This window comes from Cheilinus undulatus, linkage group 9, assembly GCF_018320785.1.
Source record: "Cheilinus undulatus linkage group 9, ASM1832078v1, whole genome shotgun sequence".
NCBI lineage: Eukaryota > Metazoa > Chordata > Actinopteri > Labriformes > Labridae > Cheilinus > Cheilinus undulatus.
In genome coordinates this window covers 50,369,311-50,391,531 of record NC_054873.1, presented here as the reverse complement: position 1 = coordinate 50,391,531, position 22,221 = coordinate 50,369,311, and the positions used below count along the sequence as shown (strand labels likewise).

The following is a 22,221-nucleotide window of genomic DNA, read 5'->3' as shown; positions in this document are numbered from 1 at the left end:
GAGTTCTAATTCAACTAAAAAATGACGGCCCTGTTAAATTTGACGTTTTACTCACGTATAAATTAATACGCTTAAGAATCAATACAACAACAAGCTAGCTGGATAGATATGTGACCAGACACAGACTGTAGACGGCAAATATAAGGTCTAAATCAGCGTTACTCAACCCTGCTCGAACAAAGAGCCAAACTGTTGAAAAACACCTTTGCAAGAGCCACAATCTAAGAGGTGAAAAGTGGCAAAAAACAAAAACAGAAACAAAAACCCCGGCTTAAGTAGCATTGAAAGTAAATTAAAGGTAGCCAAAATGTGTGAAAAGGGGTGAAAATTTGGAGAAAGAGTGGAAGAAGTGTCAGAAAATAACAAAAAAAATGGGTGAGAGGTGACAAAAAAAATGAGTTACAAGTGGCAAAAATGGTCCAAAAGTTGGAAAAACATGCCAAAAATGGGTGGAAATTGACTAAAATGGGCAAAAATAGGAAAAAAGAGGTATCTAATGGCAAAAGGTAGCTCAAATGGGAAATAAATTGTGGATAAAGGGCAAAAATGGGGGAAAATGGGGCAAAAAGAAGTGGGCCGAATGGGCAAAAAAATGGGAAAAAAGTGGCATTTATTGGCAAAAAGTAGCTTAAGTGGGTGAAAAGTGGTGAAAAGGGCAAAAAATTGGAAAAAGTGGAAAAAACAAGTTGCAAAATAAGAAAGGAAACAAGTGCACATAAATAGCAAAAGGTAGCTTAAATGGGCGAGAAGTGGCAAAAAAATGGGAAAAATTGGATAGAAGTGGCAAAAATTGCAAAAAAGTTACAAAAAGAAGTGGCAAAAATGGGCAAAAAATAGGAAGAAAGAAGTATTTTAAAGCAAAAGGTAGCTCTAATGGGTGAAAAGTGGCAAAAAATTGTGAAAAGGGCAAAAAAGTTTCCCTTTCAGCTTTTCTGGGGGAATAATATTTAAAATTTAGACATAAAAGAGCCACAAATAGTCACAAAAGAGTCAGAGGTTGAGTATCAGTGGTCTAAATAAACATTTTAGTTGAAAAGACCCCTACCTCAACTGTTTGACACAAAACAAATGTATAGGTTCAAGGAAAGCAGTAGATGTACATTTAATAAAAAAATAGAGTTTTTTAGTAGTTAAAATGCCAAGAGACAAGAGGAAACAAGATAAGTTAAGAAAAATATTTTATTTACAAAGATTTAACAAACAATTAACTCCTACAATTAAAATATACTTCCCTGAAAATGTCAAATTAGACAAAACAATACGGAAAAGTGTCTTGTCTTCTGTTTATGGTCATATTTATCAATGTTTTTGCTACTGCTCCTGATAGTAGTAAATGCAGTTTCGAAAAAGTGGAAATATTATTCAATTTAATTTAATTTAATTTCATAAAGACGCGAATGATTTTATTTTGTACACTTCAACCGGAAGTCCCGTGGTGACGTCGGTACCTTGATAGTGGGTCGGTGTGCACGTCGCAGCGAGAGTGCTGAGGAGTATCTGCTAATCTTTGTGGATAATAACCGCGTGGATATTTCTGGAGACGATGTGGAAATGCTGAAATGAGAGGGTGAAATGGTCTCAGTTCGTAAAGTGAGGATTATTTCCGCTGCCTGTTGGATGAACACGAGCAGAAGCACGGCTCTGAGGAAACGCTGCTGCTGCATTCATAAACACTTCTTTAGGACTCACTACAACCCCTGAGCTTTGTTTTGGGGTCACTTAACGCATTTACCTGTTGTGCACGCGGGCTGAAGATGGCTGATAAAGGTAAAATAAACGTGGAGCACCTGGGTGGAGTTGTCAGGGTCCGAGAGGAACACGAGAAGGTAAATTCACGGATGACACGAGACATTTTGCTGGCTGGTGTAACGGTTCAAAGAGCGACCGTGTTAACTGGTGACTTTCGGTTGTTGAAGACGGAGTATCCTAACGATTGTCTGAACAGTCAGTAAACATTTATCTGGTCAGTATTTTTGACAGCATAACATTAAACATTTTAAAGAGGCATTCATAACTATAATGAACGTTTTTAACGTCCGGTGTGATCACAACAACCACATGCGCATTCAACCGATGGCACCAGTTAGCACGGTCACTCTTTTTACCGCAACACCAGTAACAAATGGTCACTGTTAGTCAAACCACAGTCCACGAGGCGGACCAGTAACGTCTCTAACTAACCACGAGTGATCATTCCCAGTTCATTCAGGATCAACACACACGTCTGTGCACTAACTTCACTATTCAGTGTGTTAATAAGATGTGATGTCGATGTTTCCATGCCCTTTTTCCAGAAGCTTCCTCTTTACCCCCTCTTACATGTTCGCCTTGTTCTTCTTGTTTTTATGTTGTCTGCTGAGTTTACTTTCGTTTCCCTGCAAACCTGACACCGAACTGTTTCGTTTTCTTGTAGATTTCTTTAATTTTCTTCCCCTTAGATGAATAAAATTTGACCTTTAGGGTTTCAAACACCAGAAAGTTTGGAGGCTAACGGTTAAGAACCAGCTAGTGACCTCCCCTTAGGGGAGACCGGGGGCGGGTGTAACAAGGGAAGTTCTGATGCCATGCACAGTTCTGGGCTCACTTTAGACCACTTACAGGTAGATTTTAGGATCGCAGCGGTAGCAGGCACAGACCGGCAGCAGACAAACGGTGGAAATAAGTGAGACACCGAAGAGGCTGCAGCTAAAAAAGAGGGCTGATAACACCACAATAGAGCCGCGAAGGCTGGCAGATCCATTTCCTGGCTGAAACCAGACTCAAAAAATGGGAGAAACTCTTGTTATTCCGTTTTTTCATTTTTGACCAAAAAACACAGAAGAACGAGCACTTATTCTGTTTTTGACCTACGATTATCATTTTGGTCACAAAAACGAACAAATAACATTTAAAAAAAGGGGTAGAATTTTTGTTTTTTCAGTTCTGTTACTTTGTTTTCTTCTTTTAATGAAATACTTGAAGACAAGGAAATCACGTGACCTCTGGGTAAGGTGAGCATTTCAAAATAAAAGCCTCCATGTCAAACAAGAGCCATCCATTGTCTTTTTTTTTAATAGTACAATAATAGTATTATCTACCTATCTATCTGTCTGTCTATATATCTGTCTATATACAGGTACATATATATGTATATATATATGTGTGTGTGTGTGTGTGAATGAAATAAGAATAAAAGATTTAGAAAAAGTAATAACATTACAGTCCATTAAATTGTCAGTACATTAAATATTTACGTTATTTATTATACATTGTATATAGAACATTTTTGCCCATTATAATACTGTAAAATTCAATGGATGGCTCTTGTTTTGAAATGGATGGCTTTTATTTTGGAAAGTCACCTTTCCCAATGGGTCACATGATTTCCTTTTCCTCAAGCAATGAAGAAATGAAGAAAACAAAATAACAGAAATAAAAAAAACAAAAAATTTGACCTCTTTTTTAAAAAGTTACTTGTTTTTGTGAACAAAATGTAAAATCTGAATAATGGCTCGTTTTCCCATTTTTTGGTCAAAAAAAACAAAAACAAAAAAACCCCCGGAATAACAAGAGTTTCTCCCATTTTTTTGAGTCTGGTTTCAACCAGGAAGTGGATCTGACAGAAAACTCACCGACGGCTGGACCATGGTGGTGGTCATTTTTTTTTTTTGAACAGCCAAACTCCTCTCCAGCTTTAACCGGGGAACATGATATTACCACCAGGTGCACTATGGAGCTGTTTCCAAGCTAACAATGTTTTACTCCAATGAAATATTTAACAACACAGTGTCCTCTGACCTCAGACATTCAGCCAATCACAGCTCTGGATCAATCCACTTCCTGAAATTACTCCTCTGACCAGTCTGTGACACAAACAGGTGAGCCGACTCTCACTCGCAGCGGGCCTGAGTGTGCCCTTAATATTATTAATATTATGTAGTTAATAAGGGAAAAGCTGGTGGAAGAAAGGGCACTGACCTCCTACCTGTGTGCACCTGTGCTGTTACAGAGAGAGAGAGAGAGGCAGAAACCTCCCTTTATCATCTACTCTGTACATCTCTGTTTATAGAGCTAAACACACTGCAGACTCTCACAGTGTGAACGTTTTTTAGAATGTGCAAAATCAGGAAATCACAATGATGTGCATAGAAAAGTGCATCAGAATTCAGCTCAGAATTATTTGCATTTTCGTGCCATTTATTCCTGTCGGCCTTGATAGGAAAAGGCTTTAAAATCGCCCAGTGTGCAGACAGCCTCAGTAGTGACTGTAAGGCAGGGGTGTCAAACTCAATCACAGCAGGGGCCGGATTCAGGATTCAGGTCTAACCTGAGGGCCTACCAGGGTCACCTTTTTAACCACAAACTGTCAACCTCATTTCACCAGTAATAGAATATAAAATAAAAACTCAGCACTGATAATAAATGATTTTGACCTTTAAATAGTTAAAAAAAAAAGTTTAAAGGCTGAAAATCTGAGAAAAGTAAATTTATTAGTTCAAACATGAAATTTAATTTAAAAAATAATGTTTTTTTAAGGCAAATATACAAGAAAGAAGTTAAAATCATGAGTTAAAAGGTCAAATAAGAAATAAAATTTGTTATCATGGGATTAAAAGTCAAAATATGATTCAGGATGTTAAATTGTGAGTCTGAAAGGTCAAACTATGGGATTGTGAAGTTAAAAGTTGAAAATATGAGATAAAATACAAATAATTGCTTAAAAAGATCAAAATATGACTTAAAATTTAGAATTATGAATCTTAAAGTCCAAAATGTTACATTAAAAGTCAAAATTACGAGTTGAAATGCTCAAACTATGAAATTAAAAGTCAGAATCCTAACTGAGTCCTGATTGTGAGATGCAAAATTGAAAATATGAAATTAAAACACAGTTTATTTATTTTCCCACATTCCTGACTTATCTAAATATTTTTACTCCTTACTTTTTCAGATAATGTGACTTAACAAGGAAATCTAAAATCATCAGGATAAGTTCACATTTTTATACTTGAGTAAATCTGCAGAGCTCAGACTGATGGGACAGTTAGAACAGAAATAAGAGATCATCTCGGGGCCGGATTTAAGTGTTTCACGGGCCGGATTTGGCCCCCGGGCCTTGAGTTTGAAACCCCTGCCATAAGGTCTCACTGAGCATGTGCAGCGTGGCTGCCACCTCTCCACTGTTTCTGATCGGAGATATAAACTCATATGCACCGTCCCTGGTCTCCCTCCATGGTAACATCCTCCCAGACAGACGCTCCTAGAGCGCTCCACCATGTGTGAGCTGTTTGTCCTCGCCGTGTGGACGACGTTTTCACAGCTGCGTTTGTCTTCCTTCCTGCCTCCTTGATCCGGTTTGTATTCCGTCGCATGTCTGATCAGTCTTTAAACAAGAGATTTACCATCAGTATGTTGGATTAATTCATTTTGCTCTGATCTCAGTGTGGCTTTGATTAACGTTGACATTTTACTTCTTAATGCTGTAAATCCTTCACACAGGACTCAGAGACTTTCAGTGTGATTCACTTTGAAATCATTTGTCCTAAAAACAGGTGGTGAGAGACTGTGAGAGTCGGATTCAGCACTGGTAAGCTCATAAAAATGTTTCTACAGTTTCACAGTAAAATCCTGATTTAGCCCTTTTCACACACGGACTACTGAAAACTGGTGCTGAGAGCTTTTCTGCATGCTGGATGTTGAGCACTGGAACACTAAACTTTGTTGGTTTTGACTGAGAATGAATGCTGTCTGCACCAGAACACTATATGGACAAAAGTATTTGGCCACTTCTGTTCTTTATTGAATCCAGGTGTTTCAGGCTGACCCACAGGTGTATAAAATCCTCACCTAGCCCTGCAGTCTCAAACATTTGTGACCTTTTGCCATTAAATACCCTTTTTTCCCCATTTTATGCCCCTTTTTGACACTGTTGTCCAATTTTTGCCCCTTTTCACCATTTTTCACCACTCTTTGCCCATTTAAGCTACTCTTTTCCATTGAAGTAGTACTTGTTTCCTCATTTTTGCCCTATTTTGCCTCTCTTGACTGCTTTTTGCCCATTTTTGTCACTTTTCTTTCATTTTTGACACGTTTTTGCCACTTTATGACCATTTTTGCCCTTTTGCACCATTTTTTGTCACTTTTCTGTCATTTAAGCTACCTCTTGCCGTTAAATACCACCTGTGTCCTCATTTTTTGCCTATTTTTACAGTTTCTTTTTGCCACTTTTATCCAATTTTTGCCCTATTTTGCCACTCTTGACTTTAAACTCACCTTTCTCTTCTGTTTTCACCACTTTTTAACCATTTTTTGTACCCTTTAACTTATTTTAATTGCTACTTCAAGCTTTCTTTTTTTTTTTTGCCATTTTTTACTGACTTAGATTGTGTCTCTTGCAAAGGTATTTGGCTCTTTGGTTGAGCAGGGTTGAATAACACTGACCCAGAGACACAGAGAGGCAGAAGCTCATTTTAAATCACGTGTCCTTAAGGACTGTTACGTCTGTTATGCTTACAAACATCTGTGATCCTAAACGGGTCGCTCTGAGAAGCTCAGAGACTTCCAGTGTGGTTCTGTGATGATGACACCTTTGCAGTAAGACGGTTGTTGAAATTTCATCCCTGCAGGGATATATAGAAAGTGGAAGAGTTTAGGAACAACAGCAGCTCAGCCATGACGAAGAAGACCAGGTAAAATCACAGCAGGGTCAACGCCTCCAAAGGCTCGTGGTGCATAAAAGTCTCCAGCTCCCTGCTGAAGAGTTCTGAACTTCCTCTGACGTTAGTGTAAACACTAAAACTGCAGCAGGAGCTTCATGAATGGGTTTGCAGCTGCATGCAAGCTTCACATCACCAAGCCCAACGCCAAGAGTCAGGTGGAGTGGCGTAAAGCACACAGACACAGGGCTGTGAAAGCGGTATGGGGCTGTTCTTCAGCCCCTTATCTCCAGTGAAGGCCAATCTTAATGCTTCAGCAGACCAAGACATTCTGGACAATGCTGTGCTTCCAACTGTGTGGCAACAGTTTGGGGGAGGCCCTTTTCTATTCCAGCATGACTGTGGCCCAGAGACCAAAGAAGGACTAGAAAATCCTGACCTCAACCCCATCCAGCTCCTTTGGGATGAACTGGATCAGAGATTGTGAGCCAGGCCTTCTGGTCCAACGTCAGAGCCTCACCTCATAAATGCTCTCCAGAATGAATGGACACACATTCCCACAGAAACACTCCAGAGTCTTGTAGAAAGCCTTTCAATAAGAGTGGAGGCTGTTAGAGCTGCAGAAAGAGAAACTCCATATTAGAGTACATGGATTTGAATATAATGTCAGTACAGTCCCTACTTTTGTCCATGTAGTGTGTCTCGGTTCTCTCCATGTTTGGAGGAAGTTGTAGTGAAGTGGTTGCTGTCTTGGAATAATGTTTAAGATTTATTGAGTATTAAAAAAGGAAAAACAGTGATACCTTGAGGCCACCTTGGTAACACCAAATCTCTTTTCTTTTGCCTTCACTGTTCGGACTAAAGTCCTAAATTTAGCCAAACAGTAGTGAAAGTTTTCAGATGTGGCGTTAAATAAAGAGGAACCATCCTGACTTTGTCACTAATCCACGCTTTACAGGAAGAAGGTGTCCGGCGACTATGAAGCCCTGAATGAGCGTCTTCAAACTCTGCCTGACCAGCTGTGTTATGACATCATGGTGAGCGCGAACCTTTATATGAGTGAGCATGCAAATCACAGGGTAGCTCACGATAAGCAGGAGATGATGCATGCTCCACGATAACGATTCAGAGATTCTGGGACTATAGGTACGCTGCAGAAAATCACAGCGATATGTCGTGATGTCTGATTTACCGAGGAATACAAACTGCCCCAAAAATGTAAAGTGTAGGATTCAATGTACAACCTCAATTCCAAAAATGTTGGGACAAAAATCAGGACACGGTGCAATTTTTATTCCTCTTATAGTCAGAATGTGCATTGAAACGTTGATCCTCTGCACCTTATTAAAATGCAAGAAGTGATTTGTGTGCCCCAGTTTCTTCTTTGAATTTACCTGAGAGAAAGAAGTAGGGATTGGATTTTTGCCGATAACTGATACGCTGATATTTACAGATTCATTTTAGCCTGTACTGATGTCAAGACTGATATTTAAATATGCTTTTCAGACAAATTAATTCAGTCCTTTTGGACACTTTAAGGTTTAAGGATGACCAAGGAAACAAACTTTAGTCCTTAAAAAACATTTAAGTTTAAAGAATGAGTATAAGTAAAGAAAAAGACCTCAGACATGGGTCTGTTGGTTCAGACTAAAACTTCACTAATTTATTAGTATGTATGAACAAAATTTACAGTTGATTTATGCTGAAACACATAGGCAAAATATCTGCAGAAATTTTGATATCTGCCAACACCAGACTGATAATTTTGTGCACCTCTAGAAAGAAGCCATTGAAACTTCTTTAATACCCTAACAACTTATTCCTAATGGATTGTTGCAGAATTTATCACTGCATTTTAACATCTTGGTCACTGTGCACTGATTTGTGATCCCTAAATAGTGAATATAAATACTGTTACACCCCTAGTTTTCCCTTCTGAAAGTCTCAGTTGATTTTTCCTCTCTGTTTCACACTCTGACACCTTTTCATTTAACTCTCCCTCCTCCTTTCTTCACCCAGGTGCCGTTCGGCCCTCTGGCCTTCATGCCGGGTAAACTGGTGCACACCAACGAGGTCATGGCGTTGCTCGGGGATAATTGGTTCGCCAAGTGCTCCGCCAAGCAGGCTCAGAAACTCGTCGATCACAGGATGAAATGTGAGCCTTAGTTTTTTAAGAGGCCTGTTCGCTTTCCTCTGTCACAAAGACGATGAATTTGTTTTTAGAGCATACTTGCCAAGTAGTCGCCTGACTCCAGCACCGGTGATGGGCACACCAATCAGTTTTGTGTCAAGCTGCGCTCATGCGTTTTGTTTAATGTCCTCATCTAAACAGCAGTCTGGGATCTGATAAGGAGAAGTGGATCAGACTGCATTTGTTGGAATCTTTCACGAGCAGCCTCTAATAAAGTAGTCTTTGATGATCAGTAGCTGTTCAGCTTATCCCTACTGCTGTGAAGTTAAAGTTGCCGGGAGATTGTAGTCAGAGTTCTGTTTTTGTTCCTAGAGGTTTTGCATCATGTGAACGTACTGCTCCGCAGAGGCGGCACGTCCCCCTGTGGTCTTTTTGCAGGTTGTCTGTTCTGCATAACCTGCAGGTGTGAGTCGATCAACAGGAGAGTGTTTAACACATCCCAATTTTTCTGCAAACTGCAGCTGCAGTAAACACCATCATAGACAGCCTGGTAGACGGTGTGTGCCACGCAGCAAAAAGTTGTCAGACTGCTGTTTGTTAGGATTTGTCATATTACAGCATTTTCTCTCACGACAGCGTTCTCTAGATCTGTCAGGCGGATTTGCCAGACGCCATCTCTGTTGTCAGGAAAATCCATTTTGAAGAGCTCCAATCCACAACGTTTGTGCTGAACTGAATACTATTCAGACCAATCAGAGTCATTTGAGAAGAACTAGATGGTAGATGTGGGCGGGGTTTAGTTGCACTTGAAGCCGTTTGCAATGGCTGCCTCCAGTGTGGTGATAAGCTTGGATTTAGCTCTAGTCTAGCATCGGTTTTATTAGAACTGGACCACATTTATTTTAAAACGAGAGCACAGTGCCACACTGAAAGCTTGTCGTGGCAGAGAAGATGTTTTTGCACGTCTCCTGACTGGAGCTGCAACAATTAGTCGCCATAATTGTTTATGTCAACTATAAAAATTAGTCGACACGGAAATTCAAGCGTTGACGCATCGTATTATTGTTTTTGATATTGGTAAAATCAAATACTGGCCGGTAAAAACTCATCTGTACTTGCAGTTCACCACTCAAAGAAGAGAGCCAGCCTCACACCAGAACATGTTGACATGCTCATGTTCCTGCACGAAATTCTAATCTGTTGTTCAGTCACTAGGGCTGGAAGTTTGATTTGTTTACATTAAGCTTTATTTGTACTTTTGGACTTTGGATGGGCTATTTGCTTTATCTATTTTTGTGGCCATACCAGTCACTTTAAAGAAAGCCATCCTTTAGTTATTTGTAAGCTGCAAGGCAGGTGAACTGCTACTATTTAAATCACTACTATTTACATAAAATGGGGATCCAAAATAGTATGCTAAATAACCACGATCAATCGACTAATCAGAGGAAATTATTGATAGATTAGTTGGCATAAAAAATACCTGACTGACCTCTGCATCAGTTTCATTCACAGAGAAGCTCTGCCTTTAACAATCTATAGCAGCGGTAGCCTGTCAGCTCAAGAGTAGCACTATTGTACGTCATTTTGTGTTGTTGCTCTGATTGGCCCGTCATGAATGTGACGGACAGCGCATTCCTCCAGTCAGCACTTTCTATGGGAGCTTTCCCGGATGAATGTGAAGTACATGCGTGCAGTAGAGATATGAAACAGTCGACTCGGCGTGTCAGGTTAGCTGTTAGAGCAGGTGAACGCTGCACAAACTGAAGACATGGTCTCAAAAATGCTGCGTTTAATTTTAGGTTGAAGGAATTGTTGGTTTTTAGGAATGATTTTACATGCATCTGTTTCATGGGCGCACTGAGAGGCTGAGCCGTTACGCAGCTTTTTGGGGAAATAATTTATTTGCAGTTTACCTGACTGGAAAACGAGTGACAGCCTGGTGCAGATAAAAATGATGAGAGCTGGTGGTGGGTGTGCTTTAGCATTTCTGACATCACCCAGAGGACTGTCCAGGGTCAGAGGTTTGACCTAAATAAATGATGCTGAGCAGACAGAAAGACACAGGGCTCCACGGTGCAGCCTTTTTGACTTTGAATATTCTTTAACAGTTAGTGATATCTGAAATGGCTCGGCTCATATTTGTGCTCCACTGTCTCTGAAGAATGACCTGAGAAGTGAACGCTGCTGCTGTTCATCTTTCTCTCCATGCCATGAAAAAAGAAAAACCTCACAGATTATTCTTTGTTTGAAATGAAAATTAGTAACAGGATGCTTTATAAACTGAATTCCTCCAATAAAGTCATCTTTCGTTATTATATTAAGAATATTAAAGACAGAAATATGCAGTCTGAGCACTGATCTGATTCAGCCTTGGGTAGACTGTCCTGCTCCTCTGCTGTTCTTCCAGCAGAGGGCGCTGTTGCTGCATGAAGATGAGAGAATCTGAGCCTCTGACTCCAGCCAAACTTTAGTTTGACATTTAGGGAGAAACTCTTGAGCTGTTAGCAGGGTTTGTTCTTTTTTAGATGTTTTTTTGTGCTGCTGCTGCTGGTAAAAGATCCTAAAATAAAACATTAAGGGTTAACAGATTTTTTTTACATGTGCACAGAAACGTTTGCAGCAACGTTCTCCATATTTCACAGATCACTGCTGGCACTGGCCTTGTTGTAGATCTCGAAGCATTGCATGTCTGTGCTGGGACTGAGTGAATGCACTGTTATTGTTCTCTGAGATGCAACACGCCTTTGTCTGCGTGTGTGTGCGTGTCTGTGCAGTCGCACCGCGCCCGTGTTTGCCCCGCCGCTCGTTCTGGGGCTGAAAATCTCATATCAAGTCAAATGGGCCCGAGTAACGATCTCTGATGTGAACATTATTAGAGTGTTTAGTGAAGCAGAAATGTGCTGCCACAGCCCATCCGCAGCCGTCTGCACCCCCCCCCCCCATCCTCGTGACCCGGCCCACCCCGCTATTACAGAGCTAAGTGCTGTAATACAAACAGAGCGAGCTGAGATGTGTCAGACAGCGGCGGAGTTGTCAGGCCTTCTGTGTTTGACCTTTCCTCACTTCCAGTTGATGCACTGACTGGAGGGGCTCCCGATCGCCATGGAAACCGGGGCCCTCTGCTGCTATTAGCAAAAGGGCTTAATTGTTGTCAAGATTTAATGATCCGGAGTAGTATTCAGGGCAGAAGATATTATGAACTGTTTGTGTCATCATTTTTCAATTTTTTCCCCCTAACTTGTTTTGGATTTTAACTCTTTAGCGCCTGCTCCCCCTCGCTTTATTAAACGTGTCCTAGCATCTAAACCTCTAATGCTTTCTGCTCCTTTTGTGTCTGATTTCATATTCTGACGTTGGTTTTCTGCAGATGTGAAGAAAGAAATAGACGATCTGTCAAAGACCATGAAAAACTTTGAAGCCAGGGTGGGTTTTGCGAAGGATTTGGAAAAAATGTCAGCTGTAAGTCATGTTTTTATAACTTCTCTGACATTTTTAAGACAAACGAAGAAAATGTCCTGACTCTGCTGTTTCTTTAGAATAAAGGAGACTACGTGGACATCAGAGAAGAGGAAGGAGACAACGACGCTACCCTCACCAAAGGTAACACCTAGATCTGTGCTCAGGAGAGTTTTATTATTTTAAATGTTCCCAAACAGAGAGAAACACTGAATAAAGATGTTCATAGAGACTAATAGACAGGTGTACATACCTAAATGTCCCAGAAATGGTCAGAGTGACAGCAGACTCCACAAAGAGACACTCCCCTTTTTTTTACAAAGGATCCTGGTTGGACACGCATTCAGATTTAGACCGAATATCAGAGATGAGAATCTTTCAGGATCTTTTAATTCAATTCCGCTGCGATTCTTGATGTCAGGATTCGATTCAGGATTGTTTTTTTTTTTTAATTCTAATTTCTGATTTACGGCACATCCTCTATTTCTAACAGAGAGGGGAGATTATTTCAGCGTCGACTCCAGTCTGCTATGCACTAACGCTGGCCGTACACCTAACAGCTTTTCCTTTGATTTCAAAGTCGTGGACAAAATTCCAAAGTCGGAGTAAAATCATGGGAGTCTTGCTGAAGTCAAAGCTCGCTCCTGTGATTCAGTCGTTAGGTGTAAGGTGGTCCTAAAACTCGATCTGAGCAGATTTAAGGTGGTTTTCCTTCAGCCAAGGCGTTATGACCGTATCAAACATGGTTGTTACTGTTGTAAGTCTTTCGTCTGATTACATGCAAATGATCTTTTCAATGACGCAACCATCATCCACGGCCAATGGGAGCCAGTGTTGTGCATAAGCACGTTAGAAAGATTAACTTTTCAAAACCTGATTACAGGGTCCAAAACTAACACTCGCCGTTCGCCTATTACAGGTAGATTTTGTCTCTGGCTGGTAAATTTTTAAGACCACTCGCCACTCTGGCCAGTTCGATCTTTGTTCATGTAGGTGCGTCAGTCATGACATTATTCACAGCGCACCGAGGTGGATAGCTGGTTGTGACTGGAGCTGTACCTCCCTGCAGTGTTGCCAACTTAGCGACTTTGTCGCCATATTTAGCGAGTTTTCAGACCCCTCTAGCAACTCTTCTTCAAAAAAAGCGACTAGTGACAAATATAGCAACTTTTCCTGGTGTTACTGGAGACTCTTGAAGACTCGGACATGAAAGCATGAATCGTTGTAGCGCCTCTCAGTGAGCAGCGGCTGCTGCCGTGGGCCCCTCCTCGTCCCAAAGCACTGACAGGCAGCCCACTCCTCGCACAGTAGTCCCCCTCAGCTGCGGTCAGAGCAGGAGATGCTCACGCCTCCATGTCCAGACTACAGATTAACCGCGCTGTGAAGGCGCTTTGACAGTTTTTTCTATTGTCTCTTTTTGGTCCATTTAGATTGTTAATAAAGACTGTAGACAAAAAAATAAATACTGATTTGTTGTCGGCTCTTAAATGGACCATAAGGTTTAAAACTAAACCAAATGTAAGAAAACCAAGCTTCTAAGAAAAATTGAATAATAAATAAATGATAAACCAAAAATAAAATTTAAAGTAACTCTGCCAGAGTATCTGTTGAGTCATTTTGCCGAGCCCAGATAAAGGAGGGTTGGAATTGTGATGTTTTAGAAACAAGAATCGACAGAAGCAAGTTCATTTGTAGTTCTACACATAATAAGGGTCTTTTTTACTCATTTTTGTCTTTTTTAGCATATATTATTGCTAGTATTAGTGCATACAATTAAAATATTGATTGAGAATCGCATACAAGACCCAAATGACATGTTAAATAATACTGATGGCAAATTACAACACTTAAAAGAAATTTTTATTTGGTTGGCTGGTAAAATATCTACCTGGCTGGTAAAAAATTTCACTTACTGGTAAGTGAAAAAGTTAGTTTTGGACCCTGCCTGATCGTGGGGGCTTGCAGATGGCCTAGCAGTCCAAGGCGCGACTCATGTACACGGGCGGCCCAGGTTTGAATCCGGCCAGTGTCTCTCCCCACTCTTGTCCTGTTTCCGAATCTATCCACTTTCCTACTCTGTCAAATAAAGGCAGGAAAAGCCCAAAAATAAATCTTCAAAGAAAGCCCGATCGTGATCGTAGATCAGTCGGAGCCGCTGAATGTCCGCTCAGAACTCTAGAGACAGAAAAACGGTTCTGCTCAGAGCTGCGGTCAGATCTCTGCGCTCGTCTGTATCATGTCTGCCAGCTCATCACAGGCTGACATGACCAGTACGGTAAACCTTCACTGGTTCCTTTAAAGTAAAAGCCCCATCAGTTTATTTCTGCGGTGAGAAACACACTTCTGCTTACGGTACTTTAAAACTGAAGCAGCTCTGCAGACTACTGCAACAACTGAGGAACTATCCTGGAAATACTTCAGAATAAGCTTTCCTTTAATTTCTACTGAATGATTTAAAAACACTGGATTATAAGAGATATTGTCTTATAGTTTGATATTTTACACAGTTAACCCACGGCACATTCGTCTCACCTGTCTGGGAAAAGCGTCATCAGATTCCCTGATCACCGCTGTTCTCTCCTGTCCTCTGACCTTTGACCCTGTGGTGTTTTTGACTGGGTTTAAGGAAAAGTGGATAGGACATGACTTGGGAAGGAATATTTGGGATTTTTTGGATGGCTAGTGACCCACAGTCTTGACAGACAAAATCTTAGTCTGTGACTAAAGGCAGAATGGCACCTAATGAGTTTTCCTCAAGTTTCAAAGTCGGAGTAAAATTCTGGGAGTCTTTCTAAAGTCGCAGCTCGCTCCTGTTGTCTCAGTCGTGAGGTGTAAGGTGGTCCTAAGACTCGATTTTAGACATTTTAAGGTGGTCTTTCTTCAGTCTTGGCGTTACGATGCTATCAAACGTCTTTAATATCGTCCTAAGTCTTTAGTCTGCAAATTGTGTTTCTCAGTTACCTGACCGTCATCGACCAATGGGAGCCGTTGTTGAACGCAAACTGAACAAGAGCATAGATCAGTCTATAGCTGCTGAATGTCCGCTCAGAACTCCAGAGATTAAAAACATTTCTGCTCAGCATGAACATCCAAAAACACGCCGTTAAGGGCACACCATGCCAGCAGCAGCCCGTCCTAAATGAAAGGACCTTTCTGTCCTGGTCTGTCTGCAGGAAAGCACAGAATCGCTCACAAACCAAAGTCCAAGCCCAAATTTGAAGTGGCGTGTGACCTGAAAGAGGAGGACGAGGAGGATGAAGAGGAGGGCAGCGATGGGCAGAGCAGAAAAGGCGTGCTGACGGAGGAGGAGCTGTGGGCCCGGCTGGACGAGCTGGAGAAACTGGAGGAGCTACAAGACGAGCAGGACAGGTGGGCAATCACGATCCAGGTGTTTGTAGTCGCCTTTGGTTAACGCTCACGCCCTAACCGGCGGTGAATGTTTGTGTTTAGGTTGTCAGACAACGCAGACATAAACGGAGAGGACACGTCCTCGCTCTCCTCAGAGGAGGAGAAGGACCCAGAAGCTGCACCTCCCGTTAACGGTCTCAGCCTGAAACCCAGCTGGACGTTGGCCCCTCACAGTAAAGCTCCGCCCACTGTGGAGCGGAAGGAGGAGGAAGTGGATGAGGACGATGAAGAGGACAGCAGCTGTTTGCCCACCATCTACTTCTCTCACACAGTCGAACCCAAGAAGGTCAGAGCCTCGGAGAACCTTCGCTTCGTTAGACTTATATTACCCGGTTCTGTTTTTAACCATATTTTCCTCCTCTTTTCATCAGGTGAGGATCAACACGGGGAAAAACACGACTCTGAAGTTCAGTGAAAGGAAAGAACAGAAAGAGCATTCGAAGAGGAAAAAGAAAAACGGACACAACAACGGACACTCCCATCACGAACTTCACAAAATCACCACACCTGCAGACATCTACAGGTAAAAAAAACCCAAAATCTCTGATCTTTTCCTCCGTTCAGGGTTAGCTTAGTCTACTAGAAACACGACGACAACCCTCTGTTCCATGAGGACGAGACCTGGACCCAGCCTGGTCCTATGTGGAAGAGTCATTCCCCCTAAACCAGGGGTGTCAAACTCAATCACAGAAGGAGCCGGATTCTAAATTAAGGTCTAACCTGAGGGTCTAACAGGGTCCACGTTTAACTGTCAATCTCATTTTCACCAGTAATAAATTATGGGGAAAAATTAACACTAATCATAAATGATTTTGAAATTTAAAAAGTCAAAATGAGGACTTAAAAAACTGAAAATCTGTGATTAAAATTCAAATCTATTATTCCAAAAAGTTAAAACACAAAAGTAGATGTTAAAATAATGCTTTTAAAAGGCAAATATATAAAAAACAAAGTCACAGTCATGTTTTTCAGGGGTGATAGTATTCCGGCACCGTGCTGGATTTCCGGTGTGGCGGTGTTTGACTGCTGTGAAAAAAAACAACAACAAAAAAAACCTACTTTTGTGAGCTTGTTTATGCGGGACATCCTAACGTCAAGTCCGAGTCAATAAAGATAACTGACACTGTCCATCAACCACACTAGGCCTACCAGCCAATCAGAAGTAGAGCTGGGGTCACACTAGGCTTACTAGCCAATCAGAAGTACAGTCGAGGCGGGTCTTGTGGAAGACAAAGCTTAGGTTGATGTCCTGCTCTGCCGTTCAGTGAATCTACTGCTGATGAATCCCTACCGGTGTTGCCAACTTAGTGACTTTGTTGCTATATTTAGTGAGTTTTCAGACCCCTCTGGTGACTCTTCTTCAAAAAAAGCGACTAGCGACAAATCCAGCGACTTTTTCTGGTGTTTCTGGAGACTTTCGGGGACTCTGACGTGAAAGCACACATCGTTGTTGCTCCGCGGGTGCTGCCGTGCGGCCCCTCCCCGTTCTGTTGTCTCATTTCGGTCAATTTAAAATTGTTAATGAAGACTTTATATGTAAATATATATATATAAACATATTATAAGTGGTATGGTCAAAAATGTTAACGTTTCACTGGGATTTGGTGTAGGCTTTTAAGTGGACCATTAGGTTTTAAACTAAACCAAACATAAGAAAACTCACTTTCTAAGTAAAATAGAACAGTAGATAGAATAATAAACTAAAAATAAAAACTAAAGTAACTCTGCCGGAGTATCTCTCGAGTCACTTGAATGTGGTTAAGTATTGATCTAACTATGCAGACTGGCATTGAGTCTTTCATATGGCTGTAGAGGAGTTTGGGCTGACTGATGGCCGGACATTCTCCTTCAGGATTTTCTGCTAGAGAGCAGAATTCCTGGTCCAGACCATCACAGAACCACCATCAAGTCTTGGTGTTCACCAGGATGATTTTAGTCAAATGTGAGACGAGCCTGTTCTTCTGCTCAGCAGTGGTTTTGGCCTTGGAGCTGTTCCCATGATGCCATTGTTGCCCAGTCTGTTTCTGATTGTTGAATCATGACCTCTGACCTTAACTGAGTCAGTGAGGCCTGCAGGTCTTTAGATGTTCTGGGTTCCTCTGGGACCTCCTGGATGCGTCGTCCATGCGCTCTTGGAGTCATTCTGGTAGGCCGACCACTCCTGGGAAGGTTCACCACTCTTCACAGTTTTCTCCATTTGTGGGTAATGGCTCTTAGCGTGGTTTGCTGGAGTCCCAAAGCCTAGAAATGTCTCTGTAACCCTTTCAGACTGATAGATGACACACAGGTTCTATTTAAGGGATTTATTCATTCAACAGGTCTGGAGGTGGATAGTCAAACTCAGCTTTCTAAAAATGTGGTTAATCAGATTTAATTTATGATTTAACAAGGAGGCAATGACCTTTTCACATATCGCTAGGTAGGTTTGAGTGGCTTTTTCCCTTATTAAATGAAAACATCATTTAAAAACTGACTTGTATTTACTCAGGTTATGTTTTTCTCACATCTAACAAACATTTAAATGGACAAATGGTCAAAAAAATCTATAAGGGGGCAGAATCTTCTCAACAGTCAGTCATGAATTGATTGGTTCATCTCTCAGTGCTGTCAGCAGTCATCATGGAAGCTTAAAGCTCTCTCCAACGTGTGTGGTGTAAACATCGGTATGAAAGAAACAAATCCCTCAAACTAAAGTGAAAGCTGCAGAGGCAATAACAACCTGTTCTGCTCAGGTTGTTCGTGGACGTGAAGAACGGCGAGCCCATCCCCAGGAAGTCCATCCTGAAGTCCCGCAGCCGAGAGAACAGCGTGTGCAGCGACACCAGCGAGAGCAGCGCGGCAGACTTCGAGGAACGCCGGATGATTGGCCGCAGCTTCAGCCACGACGAGGCGACGCACAGCGACACCAGTGACGGCATCACGGAGGAGGACAGTCCCACAGCGGTGCCCCTGCACCCCGCCAGCAGATTTGAGGTAAAACGAAGTGATTTCTTTGAACTTTAACGGCCTTTATGCAGATGATGGTCTATTTTTTAACCTCCTAAGACAGAGCATGCACGTATGAGGACATTACATGTTGGCTTCCCTACAACAAAGCAATAATTTCTGCTACCAGGATTTTTGAGATTTTTGTCCAGAATGTCAATTTAACTGCAAGAAATTTGCTTCAAATGTTGGGATACATTGATATTAGGATATTTTGGGGAGTTTGCTTGGAAATTAGCAACTATTTCCATGAAAATTCAGGGCATATCTAAGTTAATTTTGTGGAGTTTCATTTGAATAATTTGGGTTAATTTGCTTGATTTTTGGGGGCATTTTCATGGGAAACTGAAGAATTTGTTTGTACATTTTTGGGAATTTAATTGGAAATTTGGAAGTAGAGATTGTTTTTTTTTTTAAATTTCAGGAAATTTCATGGAGATTCCAGGGAATTTTTTTGGATGTTTCAGTCATTTTCATGGAATTTGGGGGCATGCATTGGTAATTCTTTTCAGAATTTGTGACAAAATTTTAGTGTAAATGTTCTTTGATATTTGGGGAATTTACTTGAAAATGGTTTTGGGGGATAAAATAAAATAAAATAACAAATATAGATTAAATAAAAAAAATGATAAATTAATTAAATAGAATAAATATGATAAAATGAAATTAGATAAAACAAACAAATCAATAAATAAGAATAGAAGAACCAAAAACAAAAAAAACAAACAAACAAATAGAAAATTAATAAGTGAAAAAAAAATAGACTAGAATACATGAAATTAAATTAAACAAACAGACTCATAAATAGATTTTTAAGTTAATAGAAAATAAAATAGAATAAAATCATATCAAATAAAATGGAATAAAATAAATAAAAAATTGATCAAATAAAAAAATAAAATCAATGAATTAATAAGATGAAAATAAAATAGAAAAATTAGATAAAATTAAAAGAAATAGAATAAACAATAAAAAAAGAAATTAATAAATTAAAAATAACTAAATAAATATATTTTTATTGGAATGTTTAGGCTTTAAACTAAAGCTTCATTGAAAGTTTTGATGGTTATTAAAAGGAATTTTGTTTTTTTTTTAAAGGATCTTTTTTGAATTTGGAGAGGAAATTTTTCTAATAACTTACTGCTTAAAGACCAGCCTGAAGGTTTAACTTTTCAGAGCCTACCTATCCCAAATAATAAGGCAAAACTCTGAATACTTTCCAAACAAAAGCCCAGGTCGCAGGAGGATAATGCAGAGGCACCTATCTGTGAATTTAGTGTTTTTAGCGAAGAAAGACCCTCATGAATCCACATCCACAAAACACACATTTCCTCTTAATTTTCTGTCTGTCTGCCTCTCCTGTTCAGGGGTTTTTAAAGTTGTTATGTGGGAATTTTCTGTTAGAAAACACCCTCATTAAGAACATTTACCCTCGCTTACACTCAGCACAGGTAAGAAAACACCTGCAGAAAAGAGACTGAGAGGATGGCAGGAGATCTCCAATGAATAAGCTTCCATTACACAGAGCTATACAACAAACCTAAATCCACATGTATTATCACTTTACAGGACTGTAATCAGAGTCACACCTGCACAGGTAGTCTGCAGCAGTCAGGAAATGGGATACTGGCAAATTCCAGAAACCAGGATACTGTAGTCCGGTGTTACTCAACCAAAGAGCCAAATTATTGAAAAAAAAAAAAAAACACATCTGAAAGAGCCACAATCTAAGAGGTGAAAAGAGCAGAAAAAAATCAGTTACAGGTGGCAGAAATTGGTGAAAAGGGGCAACATTGGCATAAAATGGCAGACACTGGGAGAAAAGTGGCACAAAGGGGTGAGAAGTGACAAAAAAAGAGTTACAGTTGGCAAAAATGTGGCGAAAAATGAGTGAAAAGTTACTAAAATGTGCAAAAACCAGCTACAAGATAGCAAAAATGGATAAAAAGTGGCAAAATGGGGAAAAAGCTGCATTTAATTGCAGAAGACAGCTTAAACGAGCAAAAAGGGGGCAAAACATTTCAAAAAGCAGGATAAAATAGGAAAAATGGGTGAAAAGTGACAAAAAGAATTGACAAAAATGGGCAAACATTGAAAAAAGGTGGCAAAACAAATGCAAATAGGGCCAATGAAAATATACAGACAAAAAAAAAGATGGACAACTTTATTTTTTGTCCGTACATTTCCATTGCCCTTATATGCATTTTTTTTGCACCTTTTTTCAATATTTTGCCACTTTTAATCAGTTTTTATAGCTACAAGCACATTTTTGTCCCTTGTTTTTGCCACTTTTTGCCTATTTTTACCTCTCTTATCCCGCTTTTTGCTATTGCAATTTTTTTTTTACCCCTCTTTTGTCTTTTTTTGCCACTTTTGCCCTTTTAAGCTGCCTTTTGCCATTGAATGCCACTCTTTTATTCACATTTCTGCCACTCTTTGGTGTTTTTTTTCTGCCCATTTTTGTCCCTTTCACTAATTTTTTGCCACTTTTTTCCCCCATTTTGTCACGTCTTACCCATTTTTGCCATTTTATGCCTACTTTACCTATTTTTGCCACTTTTTGACCATTTTATTTTTTTTACCTCTTTAACCTGTTTTCACCTTTCACCTCTTACATTTTGGCTCTTGCAAAGATATTTTTCAACTATTTGGCTCTTTGGTTGAGCAGGGTTGAGTATCACTGCTCTAGTCGGTGCAAACACAGTCTCTGACTCCTCCTGAAGGTAAAACGGAGGCTGCAGCGATAGAACAGTCCTCGGTCCTAAGAGGAAAGATAGCACAGACTACCTTTACGATAAAGAGCATAAAACTGAGAGGGTCAAAGTGATCGGTGATCCAGAAACCAAGAAAAGATGACTGATATCTCTCTGTCCTCTCCAGGCCTTTTCAGGTACGGTGGTAGAAAAGGACCCGATGCCTTCCGCTGTCCCTCACCTCACCATCGTCCCTCCGGCTCTGCCGACCATCCTGGAGAGGAAACAGGAAGAGGTGGTGCCCGACGTGGCCCCGCCTGAACAAGCCCCGAAAAGGGTGTCCAAGTTTAAAGCTGCCCGGCTGCAGCAGAGATGACTGAACAAACACATTTCACTTCTTCTTTCTCTCTAAGGTTTTTTTTTTTTTCTCTAACTGATAAACCGGACGACCCCTCCTCTCCTCTCCTCTCCTCTCCTCTCCTCTCCTCTCCTCTCCTCCCCTTCCTTCCCCTCCCCTCTCCTCTCCTCTCCTCTCCTCTCCTCTCCTTTCTTCTCCTCCTCTCCTCTCCTCTCCTCTCCTCTCCTCTCCTCTCCTCTCCTCTCCCCTCCCCTCCTCTCCTCTCCTCTGCTCCCTCATCTGTCTCTGAGTTTAAAAGCACAGCAGCATCTTTAACAATGATTTCTGTTTAAACAGGTCAGTGAATCCTCTTCTTCTTCTTCCCTCTTTGTCTCTTTACGGAGCGTGTTAAACGACCTCCCGTCTGTCACGTTTACCCAGCTCTCCATCCTTTCTGGTGCCAGTGTAGGTCAGTTTGTCGCCTCTACCTGTAGGATGATTTTCTTGTTTTTCTGAGTTTTATCATTAAAATCTGAATCAGTTCTCCTTCTCTCGACCTGCCTAATGAATGTA

The 22,221-nt window shown here is 40.8% G+C and overlaps 1 protein-coding gene across 1 annotated transcript; it reads left to right on the top strand.

Annotated features, from left to right (window-relative positions):
- Nucleotides 1-1,446: 1,446 nt before the first annotated feature.
- uri1 (URI1 prefoldin like chaperone) lies at nt 1,447-21,828 on the top strand. Its single transcript, XM_041795064.1, has 11 exons — nt 1,447-1,826; nt 5,532-5,566; nt 7,594-7,672; nt 8,655-8,790; nt 12,137-12,228; nt 12,306-12,369; nt 15,399-15,594; nt 15,676-15,919; nt 16,005-16,156; nt 18,366-18,606; nt 21,499-21,828. The coding sequence occupies exons 1-11, from the start codon at nt 1,755-1,757 to the stop codon at nt 21,685-21,687; spliced, it is 1,500 nt and encodes a 499-aa protein (XP_041650998.1). The 5' UTR covers nt 1,447-1,754; the 3' UTR covers nt 21,688-21,828.
- Nucleotides 21,829-22,221: the final 393 nt, after the last annotated feature.